The sequence below is a fragment of the Saccopteryx bilineata genome, chromosome X (genome assembly GCF_036850765.1).
Source record: "Saccopteryx bilineata isolate mSacBil1 chromosome X, mSacBil1_pri_phased_curated, whole genome shotgun sequence".
NCBI lineage: Eukaryota > Metazoa > Chordata > Mammalia > Chiroptera > Emballonuridae > Saccopteryx > Saccopteryx bilineata.
The window spans coordinates 119,344,033-119,368,094 of NC_089502.1; the positions used below are offsets into that span (position 1 = coordinate 119,344,033).

At 39.7% G+C, this 24,062-nt stretch overlaps 1 protein-coding gene across 4 annotated transcripts in view; it reads left to right on the plus strand.

Annotated features, from left to right (window-relative positions):
- DMD (dystrophin) overlaps positions 1–24,062 on the plus strand; it is a 2,360,554-nt gene that overhangs the window by 745,724 nt on the left and 1,590,768 nt on the right. For all 4 annotated transcript variants that reach the window (XM_066250305.1, XM_066250306.1, XM_066250308.1 and 1 more), the window contains exon 17: positions 13,298–13,473. In XM_066250305.1, the coding sequence (XP_066106402.1) occupies positions 13,298–13,473 (176 nt within the window). The remainder of the gene's footprint in view (positions 1–13,297; positions 13,474–24,062) is intronic.

Sequence of the window (24,062 nt, forward strand, 5' to 3'; positions counted from 1 at the left end):
CTTGGGCTCAAGCTGGTGAGCCTTGCTCAAACCAGATAAACCCACACTCAAGCTGGTGACCTCGGGGTTTTGAACCTGGGTCCTCTGCATCTCAGTCTGACACTCTATCCACTGCACCACCCCCTGGTCAGGCTCTGCCGTAGATTGTTGATCCATAAAATCATGAATGTGGCTTAGTTACACTTAACACATACTGGATGTAGTTTAGGAAATCATCTAAGTTACATTTGTAGTATTATAATATATTTTTATGTTAAAATTTTAAGAGTTTTGATGATTTATAGAAAACGGGATATTTTTAAAGTAGAAACTTATTATCTGGTGTTGTCAGATGGAATCATGGGCAGTCATTCTAAATATTAACACTGTGCATCCTATTTTGCCATGTTGTTTTGCATTATGAAGACTGACTTTTACTAGTTGGTCACAATTCTTAGCTCACCACACCATGCATGCATTTCTGTCACAGCAATGGCCACATTCAGTAGCTTTAGGCATGTATCTCCTCTGTTCTGAGACAGGGCAGAGAATTTGTCTTCTGGAGACTTGACGTCTGATAAGTAGCAGTTAGGGAATGTTCATTGAAAGATGAAGAAATGAAGGTGAAATGATTGCTTCCAGATGTACAATTTAAGAAAATACAATCAAGCAAAATACATGATTTTCAATCACAGTTCAAACTTCATTTTAAAATCAAATTCCTATTGAAATTTTAAAATTTGAAGGAATACAAATTACAGTTATTTTCTGTGTAATCACTGAGCAATAATTAAAATTCCGTTTGTTTTTCCATTGACTATTTTAGCAGTTCCTTGATCTAATAGTGATTTTACTACCAGAATATGATTCATCTTGTTATATGTGATTTGGCCATGGCTACTTTGCAGTACTATTGACGTCTATGTAATAAATACTTGGGGTATTAGAACGTTTGATACTATCATTTTATTTTATTTTGAATTCATTGAATTTGTTGAGGTGACATTGGTTAACAAAATTCTATGTTTTAGCTGTACAGTTCTATAATATGTCATCTGTACACTGTATTGTGTGTTCCCCACCCCAGGTCAGCTGTCCTTCCTCACCGTTTACCCCCTGTACACTTTTCTCCCTCTCCTCACCCCCTTCTCTGGTATACACCCACTGATTCCATGGATTATTGCTGCTGGAGAATGACTAGTTACCATGCTACAAAGGAATGGGATTTTTTGATAAAATTGGATTCACTTTGTAATGTGCAGATGGTGTTACATTGAGTTGTACACTTGAAACCTGTATTGTCTTGTTAACCAATGTTACCCCAATGAATTAAATTAATTAAGATGTGTTTCTGAAATGCATCCCTTTAAAGGAGCATGATTATGAAGACGTAACTTAACAATAGGTCATGGTCTCCTTCACTTGTGTTATATTTATGTAGTGGTTTTCTTTTTTCTTTTTTTTTTTTTTTTTTCCTGAAGCTGGAAACAGGGAGAGACAGTCAGACAGACTCCCGCATGCGCCCGATCGGGATCCACCCGGCACGCCCACCAGGGGCAATGCTCTGCCCACCAGGGGGCGATGCTCTGCCCATCCTGAGCGTCGCCATGTTGCGACCAGAGCCACTCTAGTGCCTGGGACAGAGGCCACAGAGCCATCCCCAGCGCCCGGGCCATCTTTGCTCCAATGGAGCCTTGGCTGCGGGAGGGGAAGAGAGAGACAGAGAGGGAAAGCACGGCGGAGGGGTGGAGAAGCAAATGGGTGCTTCTCCTGTGTGCCCTGGCCGGGAATCGAACCCAAGTCCTCCGCACGCTAGGCTGACGCTCTACCGCTGAGCCAACCGGCCAGGGCTATGTAGTGGTTTTCAAACTGGAATCTGCCTAATAATCACTTGGAAAACCATTTAAAATGCCTAGTCCTAGGCTTGTGTTCAGAAAATATCATTCAGTTGGTTAGTAAGCCGCATGTAGTCTTTGATGTAGTCTGCTGACCATATTTTAAGAAAACATTGAATTAGCAAGACATTGAAGTCTTGTGTCAATTCACATTTTCTGGTTTTCCACCCTGCTGCCTGAAACAGCGTGAATGGAAGCCCTCCTAGCAATTCAGTGTTAAAATAGGCTGATTTCCTTGGAATGACACTACTTTCTGAAGAAGGTTGGATGTCTCATCAAAATGTTATGAATTTATAATACTAGTTATCTAATATATATATATATATATATATATAGAGAGAGAGAGAGAGAGAGAGAGAGAGAGAGAGAGAGAGAGAGGCCTTATTTTTAATGGCCTAGGAGTTATGAGACCACCACCCAGGGCAACTTGCTCAACCTCTTATTTTTGAATATTTGAAAATCTGTAATAGAACAGTACTAGCTCTGGTTTGTACAGTTCTTTATAAAATGATGTCCAGCATACATTACAACATGTATCCACTCTGTTAACTCGCTAGGATGTGATGAGGAGAAAACAAAGTCATAGACATGAAAGTATTTTGAGGGGAAAAGGTGGTCTGGATATGTAAGGCACCCTGCATAGCGAGTGTGGTTCACTATGATTATTTTAGTTTTCAAATGGTTGCACACTTCTGTACCAGACCAAAACCAGATAACTCAGCTGATATTAGTCAAGTTGCTTCCTGGAATCCTAAGCTTGAGACTCTCTTAAGCATATTACAGTTTTTGCTCATTGACTTTTGCCAAAAATGGACTATCATAGGCCCATAGGTTGGGGTTTGGGGGGCTCTTAGGAGAACAAACATGTAGCTATCTAGGGAAAGAGGAATTAAGAGGAGACAGAGTGAACAAAGAAATGGTATCTTATAACTGAAAAAGCCATTGATTTTTCTCCTGTCAAATTGAATTAGATCTCAATTAAAATTACGTAAGAACAAATCAAAATCTATTGAGGGTAAGGTCGTGACTCAGAAGAACAAAGCTCACTTGTATGTGGATCTGCCGGCTTGCTCGTGGGGAAAAAGAAATCTTCCCCAGCAATGACTCAGTGGATGTATCCATCTGTTCAAAATCCTCTTTAATGACTAGTACCACAAAGAAGCCAAATTTCAGTCATGGTGAAAATCCAGGAGGATATAGGAAGTATGGCTGAGATGACGAGACATCTGATTGTGTTCATATAAAAAACATCGTGTGCCCGAGATTTTGACTGCCATTAGGGTCAAAGCTTTGAGCGATTTTGACCTTACAAAACAGTAGCATGGCCAGAGATCAAAACATGAAAAAAAAAAATCAACTGTGAGAGCAGCTCTCTTGCATTTCAAAGTCAGGTTTGGCTTGAATAATACCTGGACACAGAAGCAGAGGACACTTATGTTGGTGAGAAAGCAGCCTAAGGAAATAGAGATCTTTTTTCAGTCTCAAAGTTAGAATCATAATCCTTGCCTTCTGGATACTTAAAATCAGAAAAGAGAGCAAATGAAATATACACTGGATTGACTTATTTAAATATTCAAATGACCCTATGTTGCCTCCTAGTTTTTTCTACATATGCTTGTTGAAATTTACACTGTTTTTTCCTAAATGCTGTGACCCTAAAGAACACATTTTTCATCTTGATTATAATTAGATGTGATAGTCAAAAATTCATTATAGTTAATATGCTAAAATTAAATATATTATAAGTGATTTAAAATATTATTTCCCCTCATTTAACTGGAATCATATCTACTGTGGAAAGGCATACTGTTTAATGAGTCTGTAAGCCACATTTTACATATGGCTTATAATTTATTGTGGTAATTTATATTAAAATCGATGTCAGATATTGAGTTGTGAGAATATATCTATCTAGATAAGTCTAGAAGTTCTACAGTTCTGTGATTTTTTTAAAACAGAATAAATTCTCTTCTTTTCCAGGAATAAGGAACATTCTATGACTCATCTAAGTCCATAGATCTTATTCCATTTCATGAATATTTTGCTGTATTCCTGATGACCATTTCTGAAATGTTCTGAACTATGAGCACAGCTGTCTCAAACACAGAATTAATATACTCAGAATCCCCTCTCCTTGAACACCCGAGTGTATGTTTATGCAACATAGGTCTGTCTATATTCCTAGATGCCCAAATAGAGAAAGCATCTATATGCATCCAGTCTGTATCATTTCTGTCCTGCGGAGAATTCCGGAACTCTTGCCAGACACAGGAGTAGTGTCAAACAGTTGAAGATAATCAATCAGTGTATTTCGTGGTACCAGAAATGCAAATAAGGAGCCGCAAAATTAAGAGGAAAATTTATTTGCCTTCTCTGAGTTCATTCTCTTTTTTCAGAGATCCTGCTTTTATTTTTCATAAAATATTTTACATGTCTATTCTAACTGGTCCCATTCTCAAAGCATTATTTTGTAGGCCTATTGATACCTGAAAAGTAGTGACAGTTGGTTTTCCTCTTTTCTCTTTGTCAATGATGGCAATTAAAAATACTCTAGTGCCTTTTAGCCGACAGCCCTTTTCAGAGCTTCCTGAAACCTTTCCAGGCCTGAGCAGCCCAATGCCAATTAAAACATTAAATGGTTTTATAAAACAGCAAATTAAAATTCCTTCACTTATTTTAGGTTTCAGTCTTATTTAATTCATGGACTAACCATCTGCATTTTAGAACACCTTTTGGTTATTGCTTAGGTTAAAGGTTTTCTTTAAAAAAAAAAAAAGGTTTTCTTAGGAGATTGTGAAGTTATAGCTCAAATAACTGGAAATTAACTACATCCTTTTGCAGTCTCCAACTAAAGTACCATATCTCCCCATGTATAAGACGCACCTTAATTTAGGGGCCCGAAATTTGAAAAGAAATATTATATAAAGTTATTGAACTCAAGTTTTATTCATCATAAAATTCATACAACTTCTCATCACGGTCAAAACTCCCATCCATTAGCTTGTCCTCATCTGTGTCTGATGACGAAGCACTGTCTTCAACAATGAGCGCAAAAACAAGCGTGAAAAAGTGAGAAGTTCAAGTAAAAAATCTACAACTGTAGAAGAAATCTGTCTACCACTGTAGAAGACGCACCCAGTTTTTAGACCACAAATTTTTCAGGGAAAGTGCGTCTTATACCTGGGGAAATGCAGTGTTTGAGTCTGGGCCTTGTGTATCTGTGCCCTTGGTTTTATGTTGGAAATCGTTATCAAAAAGAACATAATATGCTATAGGCATTGCAAATTTCAGAGACTAGAACTGAGTTAGCTGTTGGATTTTCTCATCCCTTATTTCTAAACTGAAAATTTGGGGTTGGGAAGATCTTTATAGTACCCTTTTAGTTCCAAATGTCTATGATGTGTTTCTCTTTGCTTGAAATTTTATGTACAACTCTGGAGTAATTAGTGAAGAGATTCCAACTATCTATGCTAGATCAGTCTCAGAGTCAGCTGGAAGATGATGGTGGAAATAAAATCTTCTTCCCATTCAAAAAGACTGACCGGAAATGATGGCATTTTACTCACCATGAGCATCTTATTAAAACACTATGAAGATAAAATACTTTGCATCTATATGATACATCTGTTATCTACTGACAATAACTGAACTAACACATAAAGAACTAAGTTTTTTTCCTAAATGTATGCTTAATAATCCACACCCCTGTGTACAGAATGTGTGTCATTACCTCAAGTCAGCTGGTGTGTGGAGGAAGGTCCGGTGAATCAGAAAAATAAATTTCATCACTTGTTGAGTTTTTTCAGATGCATTTAATTCACATGGTTGCTCAAATTCTGTGTCTACTAAGAATTCTGTAGCCCAAACATCTCTCTTCTTTCTGTCAATTTGTATGAAAACTAATTTGAAATGAGGAACAAAATATGTATATAAGATCAGTTTTATAGAATAAACCTTCTTAAGAATCACAGAATATTTTACTTCCAGTATGAGAAAGACATCTTCTATGAAGCCCTTTGAATGTTGACTCTGATTGTGCTCGTGATCTCAATGTCAGTATCTAGTCAAGAAGTTATACAGCCTTATTAAAATATCAAAACAGGATAGCAGTTGCTAAACTTTTGTCAGCAAGCAGCGGGCATGAACTTCATAGCACTCCCTGTCAGACTGTACGCTACACTGAGCTTGGGGAATTTCTCTGTCCTCATTCATGAGGGAGAGCATTCTGATTGGTAACTCAGCTTCCTTTGTGAGCATCTGATCTTTAACCCCAAGTATATTAAGTTTAGCATATAAATTATTTCTGTTGCTTAATGTTGTCAGTCCTTCCACCATCAGATACTTGAGCCTCGGGCTGCCGTGCCAGTGGAGGTGGTGTTACACCTGGCTACCAATTCTCAGCTAAAGCTTTTGCTATGGCCTGACCAGGTGGCGGAGCAGTGGATAGAGGATCGGACTGGGACGCAGAGGACCCAGGTTTGAAACACCAAGGTTACTGGCTTGAGCACGGGCTCATCTGGTTTGAGCAAGGCTCACCAGCTTGGACCCAAGGTCGCTGGCTTGAGCAAGGGGTCACTTGGTCTGCTGTAGCCCCCTGGTCAAGGCACATATGAGAAAGCAATCAGTGAACAACTAAGGAGCTGCAACAAAGAATTGATGCTTCTTATCTGTCTCCCTTCCTGTCTCTGCCTCTCTCTCTGTCTCTGTCACAAAAAAAGGAAAGAAAAAAGAAAAAAAGAAAAAAGCTCTTGCTACTATTATACAGCCTGTTTTAAGCTGTAGAAGTGTAGTACCTTCATACCTAGTAAAAACTAGTGATCATGCTAAGGTTATGTACATACAAAACACAGTGAAAAACGTTGATCTGTAGTTATCAACCTGATTATATTTTTTGAAAGAAACCAGGTGTATTTCATTTGATTGCTTTTGCAAAGACTTAATTATAACTTATCAAGGGCTAGAAGGCATTGAAAGATTATCATTGAGTACATTTTCCATCTTCTAACTTTATGTATGTGTGTCTGTGCATATGAATATGCACTCACGGAACTACACTGCCTAAAGGGAAGTCACCATTCAGAAATCTGAACAGGTGTGGCAGCAAGTGAGCATGCCTACTAAGAGTTGGAGAAGCAACAGTGAGACTTACATTTATAGCTCTGCTTGGCCACTGACAAGTTGTATGTACTGCAAATTTGAGCTCTCATCTCTAAAACGGGAATACTAGTTATGCTTACTCTGAGGGCCACTGTGAGCTAATGACAGCAGCCACTTGTTAAGCCTTTCCTCCATGTACTATTCTAACTATTTTAAATATGATTATGAATGCAAAGCACTTAGCATAATGCCTGGGACATGCAAAGAGCTCAGGAATTGGTAGCTATTATTACAAGTGTTAGTATTTTTTTTAATTTTATTTATTTTTTTAATATTATTCATTTTAGAGAGGAGAGAGAAATGGAGAGAGAGAGACAGAGAGGGAGAGAGAGAGGACAGAGAGACAGAGAGAGAAGGTGGGGAGGAGCTGGAAGCATCAACTCCCATATGTGCCTTGACCAGGCAAGCCCAGGGTTTCGAACCGGCAACCTCAGCATTTCCAGGTCAACACTTTATCCACTGCGCCACCACAGGTCAGGCCACAAATGTTAGTATTTTAATGATAATAGAAACGATAATATAAACCAGGTAACTAATCCTTCATAACTTGAATCTCTGTTAGTTTTTTCAATTATTAAATCTCTTTTTGTAAGTTTCTTTAAATGCTCAAATAGTGGAATATCTTGCAAGGCAAGGAGTAGAAATTTTTAACCCCAAGGAACTTAGAAGGGCAAGAAGATTTAAATAATTCAATGAAAAATTAAAAGATGCAGCTCACAGTATAGGCCAGAAAGAAAAAAAATGTCAGCACTAAGAAAGTTCATTTAAAATGTAAGATTAGGTGATGATCTGACTTTGGTTGATGGGTATACAGCAAGTGATGTGGAGATGTTTTCTCTAAATCTGTGTGCTCTGGTTGACCATTGTCACCCCGTAAAATTTAATTGTATAAGTAAATAGATAGATAGATAGATAGATAGATAGATAACGTAAGACTAGGTGGTAAATACAGCTAGCTGCCCCTGAGAAATTGCAGACAGTACTGGCAAAGAAATATGTCCTTTCATTGTCTTTAAATATTCTTAAATGTACATATATTTCCTCTTAATAGTGTGCATTTTTTTTTTTTATTATTTCTCTGAAGCTGGAAACGGGAAGGCAGTCAGACAGACTCCCGCATGTGCCCGACTGGGATCCACCAGGCACGCCCACCAGGGGGCGATGCTCTGCCCCTCCGGGGTGTTGCTCTGTTGCGACCAGAGCCACTCTAGTGCCTGGGGCAGAGGCCAGGGAGCCATCCCCAGCGCCCAGGCCATCTCTGCTCCAATGGAACCTCGGCTGCGGGAGGGGAAGAGAGAGACAGAGAGGAAGGAGAGGGGGAGGGGTGGAGAAGCAGATGGGCACTTCTCCTGTGTGCCCTGGCCGGGAATCGAACCCGGGACTTCCGCACGCCAGGCCGACGCTCTACCACTGAGCAAACTGGCCAGGGCCCACAGTGTGCATTTTTAAACAAGTAGGAGAGAATATGCTAAGAAAGAATTGTATTGTTTGAGCGCAGTTTGTTTTCTCCAGACCTGCCTAAATTAGGCACTCCTATGGCAGGGAGGTGTGTGCCCTGGAACTATCTGGAGACTGCACAGGGCTTTTCCTATCTTCCTCTCTCCGAGAAAATGTAACATTTGGAAATCAGCCTGCATCACCCTGAGTTAGAAAGTTTAGTATAGAAAAAAAAAATGTCTCTGACTGACTTGTTTCACTTAAACAAGTACCATATGATTTCACTCGTATGTAGAATCTAATGAACAAAATGAACTAACCAGAAAAATAGAGACAGACTCTTACATAGCAGGCTGATAGCTGTCAGTTGGGGGTTGACTGAAGAAGGGCAGGGGGAATGACGAAAAAACAAAACAAAGGTTCCAGAATTTTCTCTGAACATATAGAAGAGGTACTCTTTATTGCTAATATGTATCAAGAGAGCACTTGTTGTCCTCAGATACTACATAATTTACCTCCTGTAACTAGGACTGTCTACATAACTTATGGGGCCCAGTGCAAGATTAAAACATGGGGCTGCTTGTTGAAACATTAAGAATTTCAGCCTGTCGGTGGCACAACTGGTAAAGCATCAGCCTGAAATGCTGAGGTCACCAATCCGACACCCCGGGCTTGCCTGCTCAAGGCACATACAGGAAGCAAGTACAAGTTGATGCTTCCTGCTCCTCCCATCCTCTTCTCTCTCTTTCTCTCTCTCTTGTTCTCTCTCTCTCTCTCTCTCTCTCATACACACACACACACACACACACACACACACACACACGCTCTTTCTCTTTCTCTTTCTTCTCTCTCTTTACAATGAATAAGTAAAAAATAAAAAGAATTTCAACAGGTGGCAACAGAGCATGAAACCAAGCATGGAGTCATTCTTCCTCTGAGTAGGGGACCTGGTGCCCGCGTACGTTGCAGACCCATGAAGCCGGCCATGTTTGCTACATCCTGGGAGAAATGTGTTTTCATTCCTATCTTACATATACAGAAAATCAGTCGAAACTCTGAGATAGTAACTACCTGCCCCAAATACTACAATATGTGAACTATAGAACTGGAGTTTGAGAATAGTCAAGCCTTTTAATCACTCTAAGAACAACTAGCTTCCAGACTTAAAGACAAATAATTTTAAACAATTTTCCATTTTTTACTGGGCTAATTAATTGACAGATGAAGGGAACAATATTTAAAAACAAATCTATTTTCTTTCCATGAGGAGGACATTTAAAAGTAATTTTCAGTATGCTCATAATCACTGGAGAAAGGTAACCAGTTAAGAATTTAGTTAGCTAGACTCAAAATTTGTTGAAGATAGCTCAAACTCTATTATAAAATATTCTACTTTTGACCTTGCACTGTTCAGTGCATATTTATAGTGAAGGTAGTAAGTCATTCTTATCAGATGTTTATTCTAATTTTAATGTATCTCGGTGACAGGCGTATCATTTCAGAGATACGTAGGAATAATAGACTTAAACAATTTAGAAAAAGAGTTTGAAATTTCTCCCTATTATAAAAGCAACATTTTGCAGAAAATGTTTTATTGTAGGACGCTTGAAAAGATAGAGTTTGAAAATATGTAGTGCACCGTAGAAATTATCTGTGCTCTCTGTCAAAAAGAATCAGCACTCTTTATATCTAGTGTGCTTTTTCAGTACTATACTATATAAACAATGTCCTACGACCTTTATAAATATTTGAAACATACAATGCTTTATCACATGCATGTAGTAAAATTTATTTAATTCAGCATCTACTGACATTACGTTTTTCTGTCTTACTGTTATAAATGATCCTATGAACAGGGATAAATGTTTGATGCATTGAAATACATTTTAATTTTAAGATCCTCACTGAGGAAAATTTGTTTTTGTAACACTTAAATAGAAACTTCCTTGATTACTGTGTATTCAGTGCATGCAATTATTTTTCTTACTTACATTTTTTTCACGTGGCACTCACCTTACCTCACAATTATTTGTGTGATTGTCACCTTCACTACTGTACTGTAAGATCCCCCAAAATAGAGATTCCATTTTATTCATTTCTGAGTGGCCTGTAGTGATACACAGTCAATACATGTTGGGATTTCATTGAAACATTATGATTAAGCAGCTGAGTAACTTCTACAGTTTTAGATTGCTTTAACTGAATATGATGTCCAAAGCAGGAAATCTAGATTTGGGGCCACTAATCTGATTAACTCTAATTTTAGCAAATACCGGGTATTTATTATAGCTCTTAGAAATAAGATTTATCAGAGTTGCGATAATCAAGCTTCAGATCTCTAAGACTATAAGTCTGAAACAGTATTCAACTTATTCTGTGTTGACCCAGGCTTCAAAACAAATTTTAAATGAGAAAAATCATAGTAAGGCAGGTTTTCACACGATGCATAGATTTTTGCCAATGGGAAAATTTGGTGCCATATAATTTTAATGATTTTAACATATAATTAAGCATTTATGGTCAAAGAAAGCCACGGGGAAATTTAGAACATGACCCACTGTGTTTTTATTCTAATTATATGGAGTAGGTATTGAAAGTAATTATTGATTTGTTATATATAACAAATTGTACCCTGTATTCACAGGGTCGATGCAGAGTTTGTTTTCTTATTTCTTCCTCCCAAAGGAAATGAAGTACTATTTTCAGTTATAGTACAGTAATGTGTATATATATAGTATAGAAAAATTACAGATCCGCATCTTGCTATTTTATTAAAAATGATTATTGTTTTGTAAGTTTTGCTATGTTCCTAAATACAGTTTTATAGTATATCATGTTTCTATTTTCCTTTACCCTCCATGGGCATATCTATCCAATTTCATAATGAATCTCAAAAAGAAAATAGAACATTGCAGAAATTAATTTCATAGCCAAATATTCCATAATACAAATGTTCCATTAGATACAATTGTAAAAAATAGCTTTTGTATTTTCAGAATTGCTGCATTATGGTCCTGGCACATATGAAATTAGAAATTCTAAACAATATTCTGTTCAATTCATCATCATATCCAAAAAATGTTGCTCATGGTTAAAAAATGAAATACTCTTAGAACCCTATTTTAAAATTGCATTTTCTTTTTTATTAAAAGCAAACAACTTGATCATGTAACAGTCATTTTGCATTGAGTGCAATTAAATTTGAGGTTGTATTTTAAGCATTTAAAAAAAACTGCTTTAATTTGGCATAACTTGTCAATGGACTAGTAGTTAATTGTTTGAAGCAAAGTGATTGATTCTGAATAATGAATCTATGGATATATTAGAGATGATAAAACCTGTGCTTGGCCCATGTAGAAACTGAGTATCTTATAACATCCTCATTAAAAAATATGTGTGTGTATGTGTGTGTGTGTGTGTGATCAAAATGGAAGTCCCTAAGGTCTTGACATATGTAAAGATATGGCATGCTCAAAGGGTAGCTATTTGTTACAAGCAATTTTCAGACATGAGATCATGACAAAGCATTTCATTATTGTCGATTGCCTATTTGGAAGCTGAACTATGACCCTGAGGCTTCCTTGATTTCCTTTCTCCAAAGGAATCAGACATCAGATATGAGGCAAGGAGGTTACTACAGGTTCTTTTTGTATCTTTTATTAAGTTCAGAAAAATCAATAAAACTAATTTAGGCTCCAACCCTATCCTATAAGCACCCATTTCTGGATCCAATACAGGTCTGTTTTGGTCTCTTTGAAAATAGATCTTCTGAATAATTAGTATTGCTAGAAGGGTGATGGTTAACATCCTAAGTGGGAACTTTTCACTCTGTGTAACAAGAGGACTGTGAGAGAATCGGTGGTGAAGGAAGGAAGGGAGGAAGGAAGGGAAGAAAGGGAAGAAGGAAGGGAGGGAAGGGAAGAAGGAAGGGAGGGAAGGGAGGGAAGGGAGGGATGGAGGGAGGAAGGGAGGGAGGGAGGAAGGAATTTCACTATGTCACTATTACGCGACTTGGCTGTCCTGTAGTGCCCATGAACTGAGGTAATGGCCTGTCATGACTTGGGCCACAAAGCATATTGTTCCAAAAAATAATGATCTGTGCCTAAAAAATATTTAACAGGTCTGAACAGAAAGTCATTGTGTTTTTAAACCAAGAAGTCTCTCTAATGGTAACTGGAAACTCAAATATTTTACCATATTCACTAATTTAAAACAAGAATGGTATAATTTTTAGCATTGGAAGAACATTCAGCTTAAATGTATTCTGGACTAACAAGGTACTTTTTGTTAACCTTATCTTGTAATCTTAAAGGCTATTTCACTTATTTGAATAAAAGGTAATTTATTATTAAGTTTGAATATTTTTTTAAAAAAATGTGTAGGCCATAAAGGATCACTCTGTATGATAATCAAAGATGCATTCAACAAACTGTTTTGTAAACATTTAACAATGTGCCAGGCACTAGAATTGGTGCAGGGATACCTTAGTAAAATTTAACTTAATGTCATCAGCACTTTAAACAGTATGTCTCATTAAATGTCAGATTGCTACCCTAAGTTTTTCTCCTTTGGCCTCTTTATTTCCCATAGCTAATAAATTAAGGAAGGACTAAATTTACTTCTGGTTTTGAGATTACCTTCCTTTGCAATTGCAGTCAACATAAGTTAGATAAAACGATTTGATGTGGGCTCATTATGGTGCTATTTTGATCTAAAGGTCGATTTACCAACAACTAGGAACAGTTTCATTATTTCCCTTCACGACTCCAAGCAGTCTTTACGGAAGTCTTTCAAGCTATGTGTGACCTCTATTTCAATACTTCTCGCAGATTTCACAGGCTGTCACCACCACTCAGCCATCACTCGCACAGACAACTGTAATGGAAACAGTAACTATGGTGACTACGAGGGAACACATCCTGGTAAAGCATGCCCAAGAGGAACTTCCACCGCCACCTCCCCAGAAGAAGAGACAGATCATCGTGGATTCCGAAATTAGGAAAAGGTAAGAGGATTTTACTCCACGCTTTATCCTCAAGCAAAGCAGACTTGTGATGGCAGTGTTTTTACTTGGAACAATATTTCCAGAAGCCTCAGGTGCCTGTAATGTTCATTATGTTAGAAGAATTATGAAGCGAGTTGTAAAATTTGCCCAGTCAATCTCTGTCCCAACATAAACTGAATGCTAATGGAAATACTGCTTTCTGGATGGAAAGAAGAAACCATGGGTGATGAACCGCCTTGAATGCATTTTAACCCTGAAACTTTCCATGTTTGTCTTTTAAAGACCTGCTGCTTCTGTGCTGCTGTAGCACGAGATGCTTTTTTGTTTCCCCAGTAGAAAGTACATTTTCATAAGGAAGAAATACACCTATAATAGGCGAGGTCCATTCTGCTAGTTACGAGAACATAATGTCTCAATCTGCCTAAATCAGGAGTCATTAATTACAGAACAGAGTTCCTGTTTGTTTGTTTGATATGTTTTAGAATTTTAACTGATCTTTTTGTGGGTATTCTCAATGAGACATTGTAGATCAGTTAGGTATTATGTAAATGAGCGGATATATTGAAATGATAGGAATAAAATCTCATAAATGCAAAACCAGCATAAAAATTATAAAGATGGTGTAATTTCATTTTCAGTCCAATTATAATTGTAAGATTGAGAAAGAACATTAAAATCTGCCTTGTTTCTAAGCAGCATATGTTTAAGAAAGCATGGAACACGACATTAGAATTTGTATTATACAAGGGTATAGAAATAAGAGAAGAACGCATACCTAAAAATAGCATGTCAGGTATTTTAGGCAAAGGAAAAAACACCTAGAGAATTGACTCACATATATTTTTTGGGACTTTCAATGTTTCTCTATTCATCTATGACTTCTAACCTACTTTTATAATTCCCCAGTAAACCAATGGGCTTTTCTCCCTGATTGTATCTGCTTGACTGAGTGAATCCTCTTGTCCAGGGGTCAACAAAGGAAAGCCTGCGGGCTAAATCTATCTTGCCGCCAGTTTCTGTGCGGCTCGTGAGCTTAGAACTGTTTCTATATTTTTAAATGGTTGAAGATAATCAAAAGAAGAAGAATATTTCCTGAGGTGATAATTTTAGGAAATTCAAATATCAGTGTCTATAAATAAGGTTTTATGGAAACAGAGCCACACTCATTCATTTATGTATCTATCTGTGGGCCTTTAAATTACAAAACCAGCATTGTTGTCAAAGAGGTTCTATGGCCCACAAAGCCTGAAATATTTATTATCAGGCTCCTTGTAGAAAATATTTGTTGACCTCGCTTTAGTCAGATGATTCTCTTTTTCTTTCTTTCTTTCTTTCTTAAGTGAGAAGTAGGAAGGCAGATAGACAGACTCCCACATATGCCCCGACCAGGATCGGATCTACCCAGCAAGCCCCCTATGGGGCAATGCTCTGCCCATCTAAGGCCATTGCTAAGCAACCAAGCTATTTTAGCAGCTGAGACGAGACATGGAGCCATCCTCAGCACCTAGGGCCAACTTGCCCCAACTGAGCCATGGCTGCAGGAAGAGAAGAGAGAAACAGAAAGAGCAAGGGAGAGGGGAAAGGGGAGGGGTAGAGAAGCAAATGGTCACTTCTCCTGTGTGCCCTGACTGGGAATTGAACCCAGGACATCCCCACGCTGGGTCAACGCTCTACTGCTGAGCCAACCAGCCAGGGCCTGATGGTTCTCAAAATCTTTGAGTATTAGCACTCTATTTAGGGCAACAACTTCCAAGCACTCTACTCATGCTAGTAGTTGAAATTTTAATGTTCCTTGATGGAGAAAGATCATAAGGGCAAAAATAAATCAGTGAGCCTGACTGGGCGGTGGCGCAGTGGATAGAGCGTCGGACTGGGATGCAGAGGACCCAGGTTCGAAACTCCGAGGTCGCCAGTTTGAGCACGGGCTCATCTGGTTTGAGCAAAAGCTCACCAGCTTGGACCCAAGGTCGCTGGCTCGAGCAAGGGGTTACTTGGTCTGCTGTAGCCCCGTGGTCAAGACACATATGAGAGAGCAATCAATGAACAACTAAGGTGTCGCAATGAAAAACTGATGATTGATGCTTCTCATCTCTCTCCATTTCTGTCTGTCCCTATCTATCCCTCTCTCTGACTCTCTCTCTCTGTCTCTGTAAAAAAACAAACAAACAAATCAGTGAAGCTCTTAATGAATGTGCTTTGTATTAATCCTAGGAGCATGGAAACTAATGCCACGTTAAACATGTGCCCACAGACAATGCTTATGGGCACACGGATTTAGGGATCTTTTGCAACAACCGAAAAGCTCTCCACCAATCTTCCAACCAGGGCAATAGGGAAACCGAATTGCCTTCCCTTCTGAATGTGTTCATGTGTCTCCTCATGCAGAAATTAATGGCAGGTTGACCCATGCCAATCTCTGTTTTCAAATGCTTATTCTTGGCCCCTCTTTGGAGAATGTATTTTGTAAGGAAAAATGTGATGTGATGATTCTTTGTTGTCAGGAAAGTGTGGCAAGTGGTGAAAGATTTGGTCTCCTAATTCTTCCGTATCATATGCATCAGCAGTTTCCCTAAGTGCCTGGAATGAGAAAGAATATATTATTTAAATGAAAGCTACAGTTGTTGAGAGTTTAGTTCTGTGCTCAGCACCACAGTCTGTGCTTTACCTGCATGGACCCTTTATTCTTCCCAGTAGCGCTACAAAATGGGTACGGCTGTTGTTGCTATTATACACAGCCCCGGAGCACCTGAGCCAGGATTCCAACTGAGTTAGCCTGACCGCAGGATGTGGATTGTCAGTAAAATGTTTGTTCAATAGGTACATAATGTAGGTTCTCTTATGTCTTGATTGGCCTGAATTCATTCTGATTATACCTTTTGTCCCAATATAATAATATGTAGCACCAGTTTTCACATTCAAATGCATCCTGATTTGGACAGTCCAACAACATGGACACTCGGAACTCTCTAGCCTGATAAAGGTAGACTGCATAAACAGACCAGGGGAACACACATCAGGAGCAGTTAAATCCAGTAGATGGTAACTGCCTACTGGGTGGAATGTAGTCAGAATGTTCTGACTTCTTTTTTTTTTTTTTTGTATTTTTCTGAAGCTGGAAACAGGGAGAGACAGTCAGACAGACTCCCGCATGTGCCCGACCGGGATCCACCCGGCACACCCACCAGGGGCAACCGCTCTGCCCACCAGGGGACGATGCTCTGCCCCTCCGGGGGTCGCTCTGCCGTGACCAGAGCCACTCTAGCGCCTGGGGCAGAGGCCAAGGAGCCATCCCCAGCGCCCGGGCCATCTTTGCTCCAATGGAGCCTTGGCTGCGGGAGGGGAAGAGAGAGACAGAGAGGAAGGAGGGGGTGGAGAAGCAAATGGGCGCTTCTCCTATGTGCCCTGGCCGGGAATTGAACCCGGGTCCTCCGCATGCCAGGCCGACGCTCTACCGCTGAGCCAACCGGCCAGGGCCTAGTCAAAATGTTATAATGCTTCAAGAAGTATCATGGAAACGTGACCTAAAGCTTCATGGTGGCTAGTGTCCCTCTCTTGTTTCCTGTGAGAACTGCTAACTGCTGTCTTGACAAAGTTGAATGCTGATCTTTTAAACCTGATCTTCTTTATCATCTTCTCTGCCACATGGCTGCTTCTGCCCCAACTACTCTTCACCTGACTGGTTTTCCTCCTTTTGCCTACCTCCTGTGGTAGCGTCTCAGAAGGCCATCTTTCCCTCTTCCAACTTCTGTATCTGAAGTGTCTCCTCTTATAGATTCTAGTCTAGTTCTAAGTGAATAACTCCCAAATCCTACAGTCCATGTCTGACTCTCTTTCTCAAATTTCACTCTCATATCTTTAAAGCTATGATCCGGGTATTTCTAATTGTACACTCAGGCAGTGGTTCAATTTTATTTTTATCAAATGCAAACACATGTTGCCTCCAATGAGCCAAACCCAGTTACTTGTAGATGGAAAGCATATTTTACTTGTTATAATTCATTGTTTTTGTGTCTAAAAGAGTAGTAGTAGATTTTGGAAAAAGCAAGGACTTTGAAATCAGAATTACTCAAGGGCATAGACTCAGAATTACTGCCTGTTTTAATTGCTAGCTTATGATCCCAGGCAAATTACCAAATGTCCATGCCTCAGATTCACTGTCTTATGTTACAGATACTAACTGTAAGGGTTAAGGAAGAAGCATTCAGTACAGTGCCTGAAAGGTAGTAAGAATTCCGCACATGCAGTAGCTATTGCTTCTGTTGACTGGTTATGGTGAATGTGGTGGAGGTTGTGGAGGTGATGGAGGCAGTTGAGATGATGCTGTCGGTGGAGGTAGAGGTGGTGGTCATATGCTATTGGTGAAAAACATTAACATAATAAACAGCATCCCAAAGTTAATGAATGCAACAACAAATTACCTCAATTTCTTTAAAATACCGCCTGGCTCCTCTATGTCTGTCAGTTGATCTCTTACTTTACTCCTTATCTATTATTATTAATTACATTATATTATTGGGGAAGTGACATCAGTTCTGTCATTTCCTAATCCTTCTGACTGCCAGCTCCACAACCTAAGCCTCATCCCCCCGGAGCTGAGATGCCCCTCTTTCTGATTAATCTGCCTCCAATTCATGTATCTAAAACGTCACTTTAAAGCTGACCCTCCTGACTGGAGATCCTCGTAATTCCAATTACCCCAAAATAAAACATAAGCCCCTTCTTGTGGTACGCAATATTAGTCTATCAACAATTTTACATGCAGCTCTCCCAAAATCTTTACTTTTAGCCAGTAAATTACATTACATACTTTTTTTTTTGCTATATACCTTAATGTCACCCATGTAAAATTTTCTTATCACTAATCACAGTGAAGGAATCCTGTTATTATATTTCTTTATATTTTAGACTTCATGTCATACATATATAAGTAATGAACAAATATTTGTTGAAAGAGTGAATAATAAAGTTCAACTAATTGTGACAACTTAAATTTTATATTGCAGTAGCATTTAAGAATTCTGCCTAGCTTTTCATAGAATTTTTCTTAATAACGAACAAATGAATATGCTAATAATCTTTAGTAATTTTAATTTTACCCATTAAGATATCGTTATTTACTCGACTATTAAGATATTTAAAATTCAGCTTTGCACCACATTATAGTTTCTTAATGATCTAAAGTACATTTAATTGAGTCCTTAATAATTACACGGTTTTTGCATTTGTTATATTTACTGCTTAAAATGTCCTCCTTACACTAAGATATAGAAAAGTGTTAGATGATGTTGGATCACAAGGTAATTATTTCTTTCAGTAAAATATCTCTGAAATTCAGTGATATTATTTTACATATAGGTCATTGTCAAAGTATAGAACTCATTTAGGTTAAAACGAGATCTATTGTCTAGTTAATTGGAATTTATCAAGATTAGTTTGTAATCGTGTAGCAGTTATTTTAAGAGACTTCACAAACACTTTTATTTACATTTTTGTATCAATCAGGCAAAACCAATGGCAAATTGAATCTTTTTAAAGTAAATGCAATCTCAGTGAAGATAATTTTCTCAAGTACAATGTTAACAAGTGAATACCTTTGACCTCCAGAGATACATAGAGGCATTTGGAAATACCTCAGTTCACCTAGTCTCTTTATCATCTCTTATATAAGCAGACAGTGTCCAAAGTTTGTTTGCTCTGACCATTTCTCCATGTTTACTAAATGATACAATAAATTGCCTAGACGCTTACAGACCTCCATTATTATTTTATTGTCTATTTTTATCTTATTTGTTTGTTTTCTTTCTTTTTATGACCACTGACTCAAGAATGCTAATTCATGCTGCATCCTTGGAAGCAAGTTAGATTAACGTTAGATAAGACCTCTCTTTCTGCAATTTTATAAGATAAATGCTGAAACTATTTTCATGTTATATTATTTATTTTAACTGTGATTTCTAAATTATCTGAGAGTTGTACACTAGAACATTTTGATTTATTTCTAGAATCTGATTAGATGATTAATGTGTGTAAGAGTTACTCATTTATTTTTTGAGAGTGGCAGGGAGAGATAGAGAGATAGAGCTGTTCCTGTATGTGTCCTGACCGAGGATCGAACCAGCAACCTAGGAGTTAATTTTGAATATTATCTATGACAAATTGATACTAAAATACTTGAGTTTTTGGCCTCCGTGATACTATTTTTACCCCGTTTACAGTACAGGAAAATAACATTTTGCTTCCGGTATGTAAGGACACTTGACTTCATACTCGTTCATGGTTACAGGTTAATGGAGGTCCAGAAAGGTTGTTTAACTCACTTTCAGTTGCAAAATAAGGACTAGTGCTGACTCTCCTAATTTCCATTTTGTTATAGTTGCAGTGTCCTGCTTTTTATGTATTAGAGTCAAGTGACCTTGGTCATCAACTCCAATTTTAGTGTAGAAATGAGTTTTGGTGAAGAATAGAAACCTCCATATCATCCGATACTCCAAAAACATAACTGTCCATTTCAAGTTCTTACAATGATTTTGACATTTAAGTGAAGAATTAGTCAGGAAATATGTTTGGAAGAATATCAATGTAAATTCTAGAGGCCTCCTGAGCAAGCAGAGAACATGGACAGCAGCAACACTCGTAGTGCAGTGCTTGAAGCAACAGCATCACTTGGGAGCTTACTAGAAATGTAGATTAGGGTACTGAGTGTATTGAGGGGAACACTGTGTAAAGTGTATGATTGTACACTTGAAAGCAATGAAAAATACAATTGAAAGAAAGAAAACAACGAAATGCAGATGTGGGTGGCCCTCTCCAAACTCGCTGAATCAGAAACTCTGCAGGTGGGCCCTGGAATCTTCTACAAGTTCTCCAGGTCGTTCTGATAAGCCTTAACTTCTGAGAACTGTTGTACAAGAACATATCTTCTTCTACATTAGCATGTATTAAAATCATCTAGAGGGCATGTCAAAAAATATCATGGAGCCCTGACTGGTTGGCTCAGTGGTAGAGCATTGACCCGGTGTGTGGGTGTCCTGGGTCCGATTCCTGATCACGGCACACAGGAGAAGTGATCATCTGCTTCTCCACCCTGCCCTCTCCTTTATCTCTCTCTCTCTCTCTCTCTCTCTCTCTCTCTCTCTCTCTGTTTCTCTCTCTGTCTCACTCTATTCCTCTCCCACAACCATGGCTTGATTAATTCGAGCATGCTGGCCCCAGACGCTGAGGATGGCTCCATGGAGCCTTCACCTCAGGTGCTAAAAATAGCTTGGTTGCCAGTGGCCCTAGAACAGGGGTCCCCAAACTTTTTACACAGGGGGCCAGTTCATTGTCCCTCAGACCGTTGGAGGGCCGGACTATAAAAAATACTATAAACAAATCCCTATGCACACTGCATATATCTTATTTCAAAGTAAAAAAACAAAATGGGAACAAATACAATATTTAAAATAAAGAACAAGTAAATTTAAATCAACAAACTGACCAGTATTTTAGTGGGAACTACGGGCCTCCTTTTGGCTAATGAGATGGTCAATGTCCGGTTCCATATTTGTCACTGCTAGCCGTAACAAGTGATATGACGCGCTTCTGGGGCCATGATGTGTGCATCCTGAGTCACCAGAAGTAGTACTGTACGTGAGTGATGCCGCACTTTGCGACGTCTCACTGACCACCAATGAAAGAGGTGCCTCTTCCAGAAGTGTGGCGGATGCCAGATAAATGGCTTCAGGGGGCCGCATGCGGCCCGCGGGCCGTAGTTTGGGGACCCCTGCCCTAGATGGTGGTTGCTGGGTGGATCCTGGGTAGGACAAATGTGGGAGTCTGTATCTCTCCTACTCTCACTTAAAAATAAAACAAAAACAAACAAAAAAGACATTACTGCTCCGACCAGAGTTTCAGACTCAGTAAGTTTGGGGCGGTGACCAAGAATTTAATTTCTAACAAGTTCCCAGGTGATGTTGATGCTGCTGTGTTGGGCCCATGTCTTAGAAATCAGTGCACTAGGGCACCGTGTCAGTCATAGCCTGACTCTTGGCTTGCCATTCCCCAAACCAGCCACAATGAGTGGAATCATCTGCTCCTAGGTAGGCTAAATGATGCCACTTTTCCATCTTGTGACACCTCTGTGGCTTCATTTTGACGCGATTGATACATATTCCTATTTAACCCACTAGACTTTTCCTTGGGCCAGCGTCCATATCTTACTCCTGACCTGGAGTAAAGACTTCTGTGTGGTAGATGCCCAAGATGAGTTTTGACTGAAATGCACTATAATGGCAGCTGGTCCTTCAAAGACACTACAGAGCTCTGGATGTCTAGCTATGGCAGTTGTAGGCAAGTGAACTCCTCCAGGATGCAAGGCTAGAGGGACGCCAGTGGGGGAAAGATAGGGCCCTATTCCCAGCACTGCGACACATGGCAAGCATAGCTGAATGCAAAGAAAAGTCGATTTTTTACTCGGGAGAACTAAAATGCCTGTCTTCTCTTACTTCTGATTCTTCTCTTACCCTTCATACTCCACATGAAGCACCGAAGCTGCTTTCAGCCAGGTCACCGGAGAGCTCCTTAATTGCTGGCTCCAAAGGCAGCTCTTCCGTCCTTCATCCTTCTTGACCTTCGTGCTGTGCTTGGTAGTGATGATTAGTCCCTTCTCCAAAATTTCCTTTCCCCCCATTTCCGGAACATCGTTCTGTCCTGTCCTGTTTCTTTTCTCTTCCCTTGTCTTCTTTTCTCACTGTGTCTTCTCAGACTCCTCTTCTTCTCCCTTTAATGCCAGTCTCCACAAGATTCAGATTTCAGTTTTGGTTTGTTCTAATGACACTTTCTTTTGCAGGGTTCTCTCATTTCTAATCTAATCTTTATCAGCCTTCAATCTATGTGTACTGATTTCCAAATTAATATCTCCAGCTCATTCTCCCTCCTGATGTTTGTATCTGTGCCATGCACATATTTGTTGGGTATGGACATTCGCCTGGACTTGTTACTGAAATCGCAATCGTGGTTCTGCCGCATGGACTGCCCATCTGTTCAGAGAGTGCCGTTCTCGTCAGTTTCTGAGAAGCGGGCCTTCTGGACTTCAGCAGGGAGCGCTGTGCAGCCGCTCACAGTAGTCCGTTATCAGCCACATCACTGAATCCCTCCAAGGACGCCCATTCGATACTCTTTACTATAATCCTTATCCTCCAGACTGCCCTTCCCCCAGTTTCGTCTCTGAGAATTTTCTGCATGAAATTCTTAACTGATTTCTCTTCCTTTACTCTCACCTTTCTTATCCATACTCTTCATGGCCTCCCGAGGGCTGGCTGAAAAAATGCAATTTTAATTAGATCATTTCTCTGCCCATAACTCTTGAGATGCGCGGCCTGGGAACTTCTTTCTGATCTTCAGCTGTCTAACTCCGGCTTCAGTTCTTTCTCCCAGCCCGTGGGTCATTTAGTTTCTTTAAATATGCCACTGCTTCTCAGAACAAGGTGCAAACTGTTGAATATTAAGGGACACGGAGATGAGGGGCCTGAGCCAGAGTAGGAGTCCGTGCACTGCTTCCTTTTTCTTTCTTTTTTTTTTTTTTTTGTATTTTTCTGAAGCTGGAAACAGGGAGAGACAGTCAGACAGACTCCCGCATGCGCCCAACTGGGATCCACCCAGCACGCCCACCAGGGGGCGACGCTCTGCCCACCAGGGGGCGATGCTCTGCCCATCCTGGGTGTCGCCATGCTGCGACCAGAGCCACTCTTGCGCCTGGGGCAGAGGCCACAGAGCCATCCCCAGCGCCCAGGCCATCTTTGCTCCAATGGAGCCTTGGCTGCGGGAGGGGAAGAGAGAGACAGAGAGGAAGGAGAGGGGAGGGGTGGAGAAGCAAATGGGTGCTTCTCCTGTGTGCCCTGGCCAGGAATCAAACCCGTGTCCTCTGCACGCTAGGCCGACGCTCTACCGCTGAGCCAACCAGCCAGGGCCCACTGCTTCCTTTTTAAAGAAAGTTTTGCCATTACAAAGGAATCAGATGAAACAGTCTGCCTGGTGACTTCGTTGATTAATACTCGGGTACTTTCATTGTCACAGGTGACTAACAGGCAGTTCATAGACTAGCCACCACCTGCATATTCAGTGCACTGTCCCCGCTTGAGCTTTAATTTACTGCACTCTGATCTCCACGTGCTCTTCGCTGACTCAAGCGTTCGTTTCTTTGTCTCTGTTCTTTTCTCTACTTAAGAATCTGTTTTCATTCCTTTCCCTTTGCCTACTCCCACATTCTTTGACCCCCAACTAACTACCTTTTCTTTCTGGGGACCTAGCCGCCCAGGCATTTCTCAGCCTCACTCATACTTCCATTAGAACCCTTGCAGAATTTTATTGTAATAATTTTGATTTTGCATATTTGTATCTCTAGTCAGCTCCCAATGGCAGGAACCATTTCTGTTCAATTCTAGACCTCCAGTGCTTAACTCAGAAGTTACCAAATAGCAGTATCTGGTAATAGTCTTAGAATATTAAATGAAGATTTTTCAACGTCTTGTCAGGAAAACGGAAGCCACTCCAGGTGTTTCAGAGAGGGGAGACATTGCACAAGGAATTGGTTAAAGCGGTGGGGGGAAAGC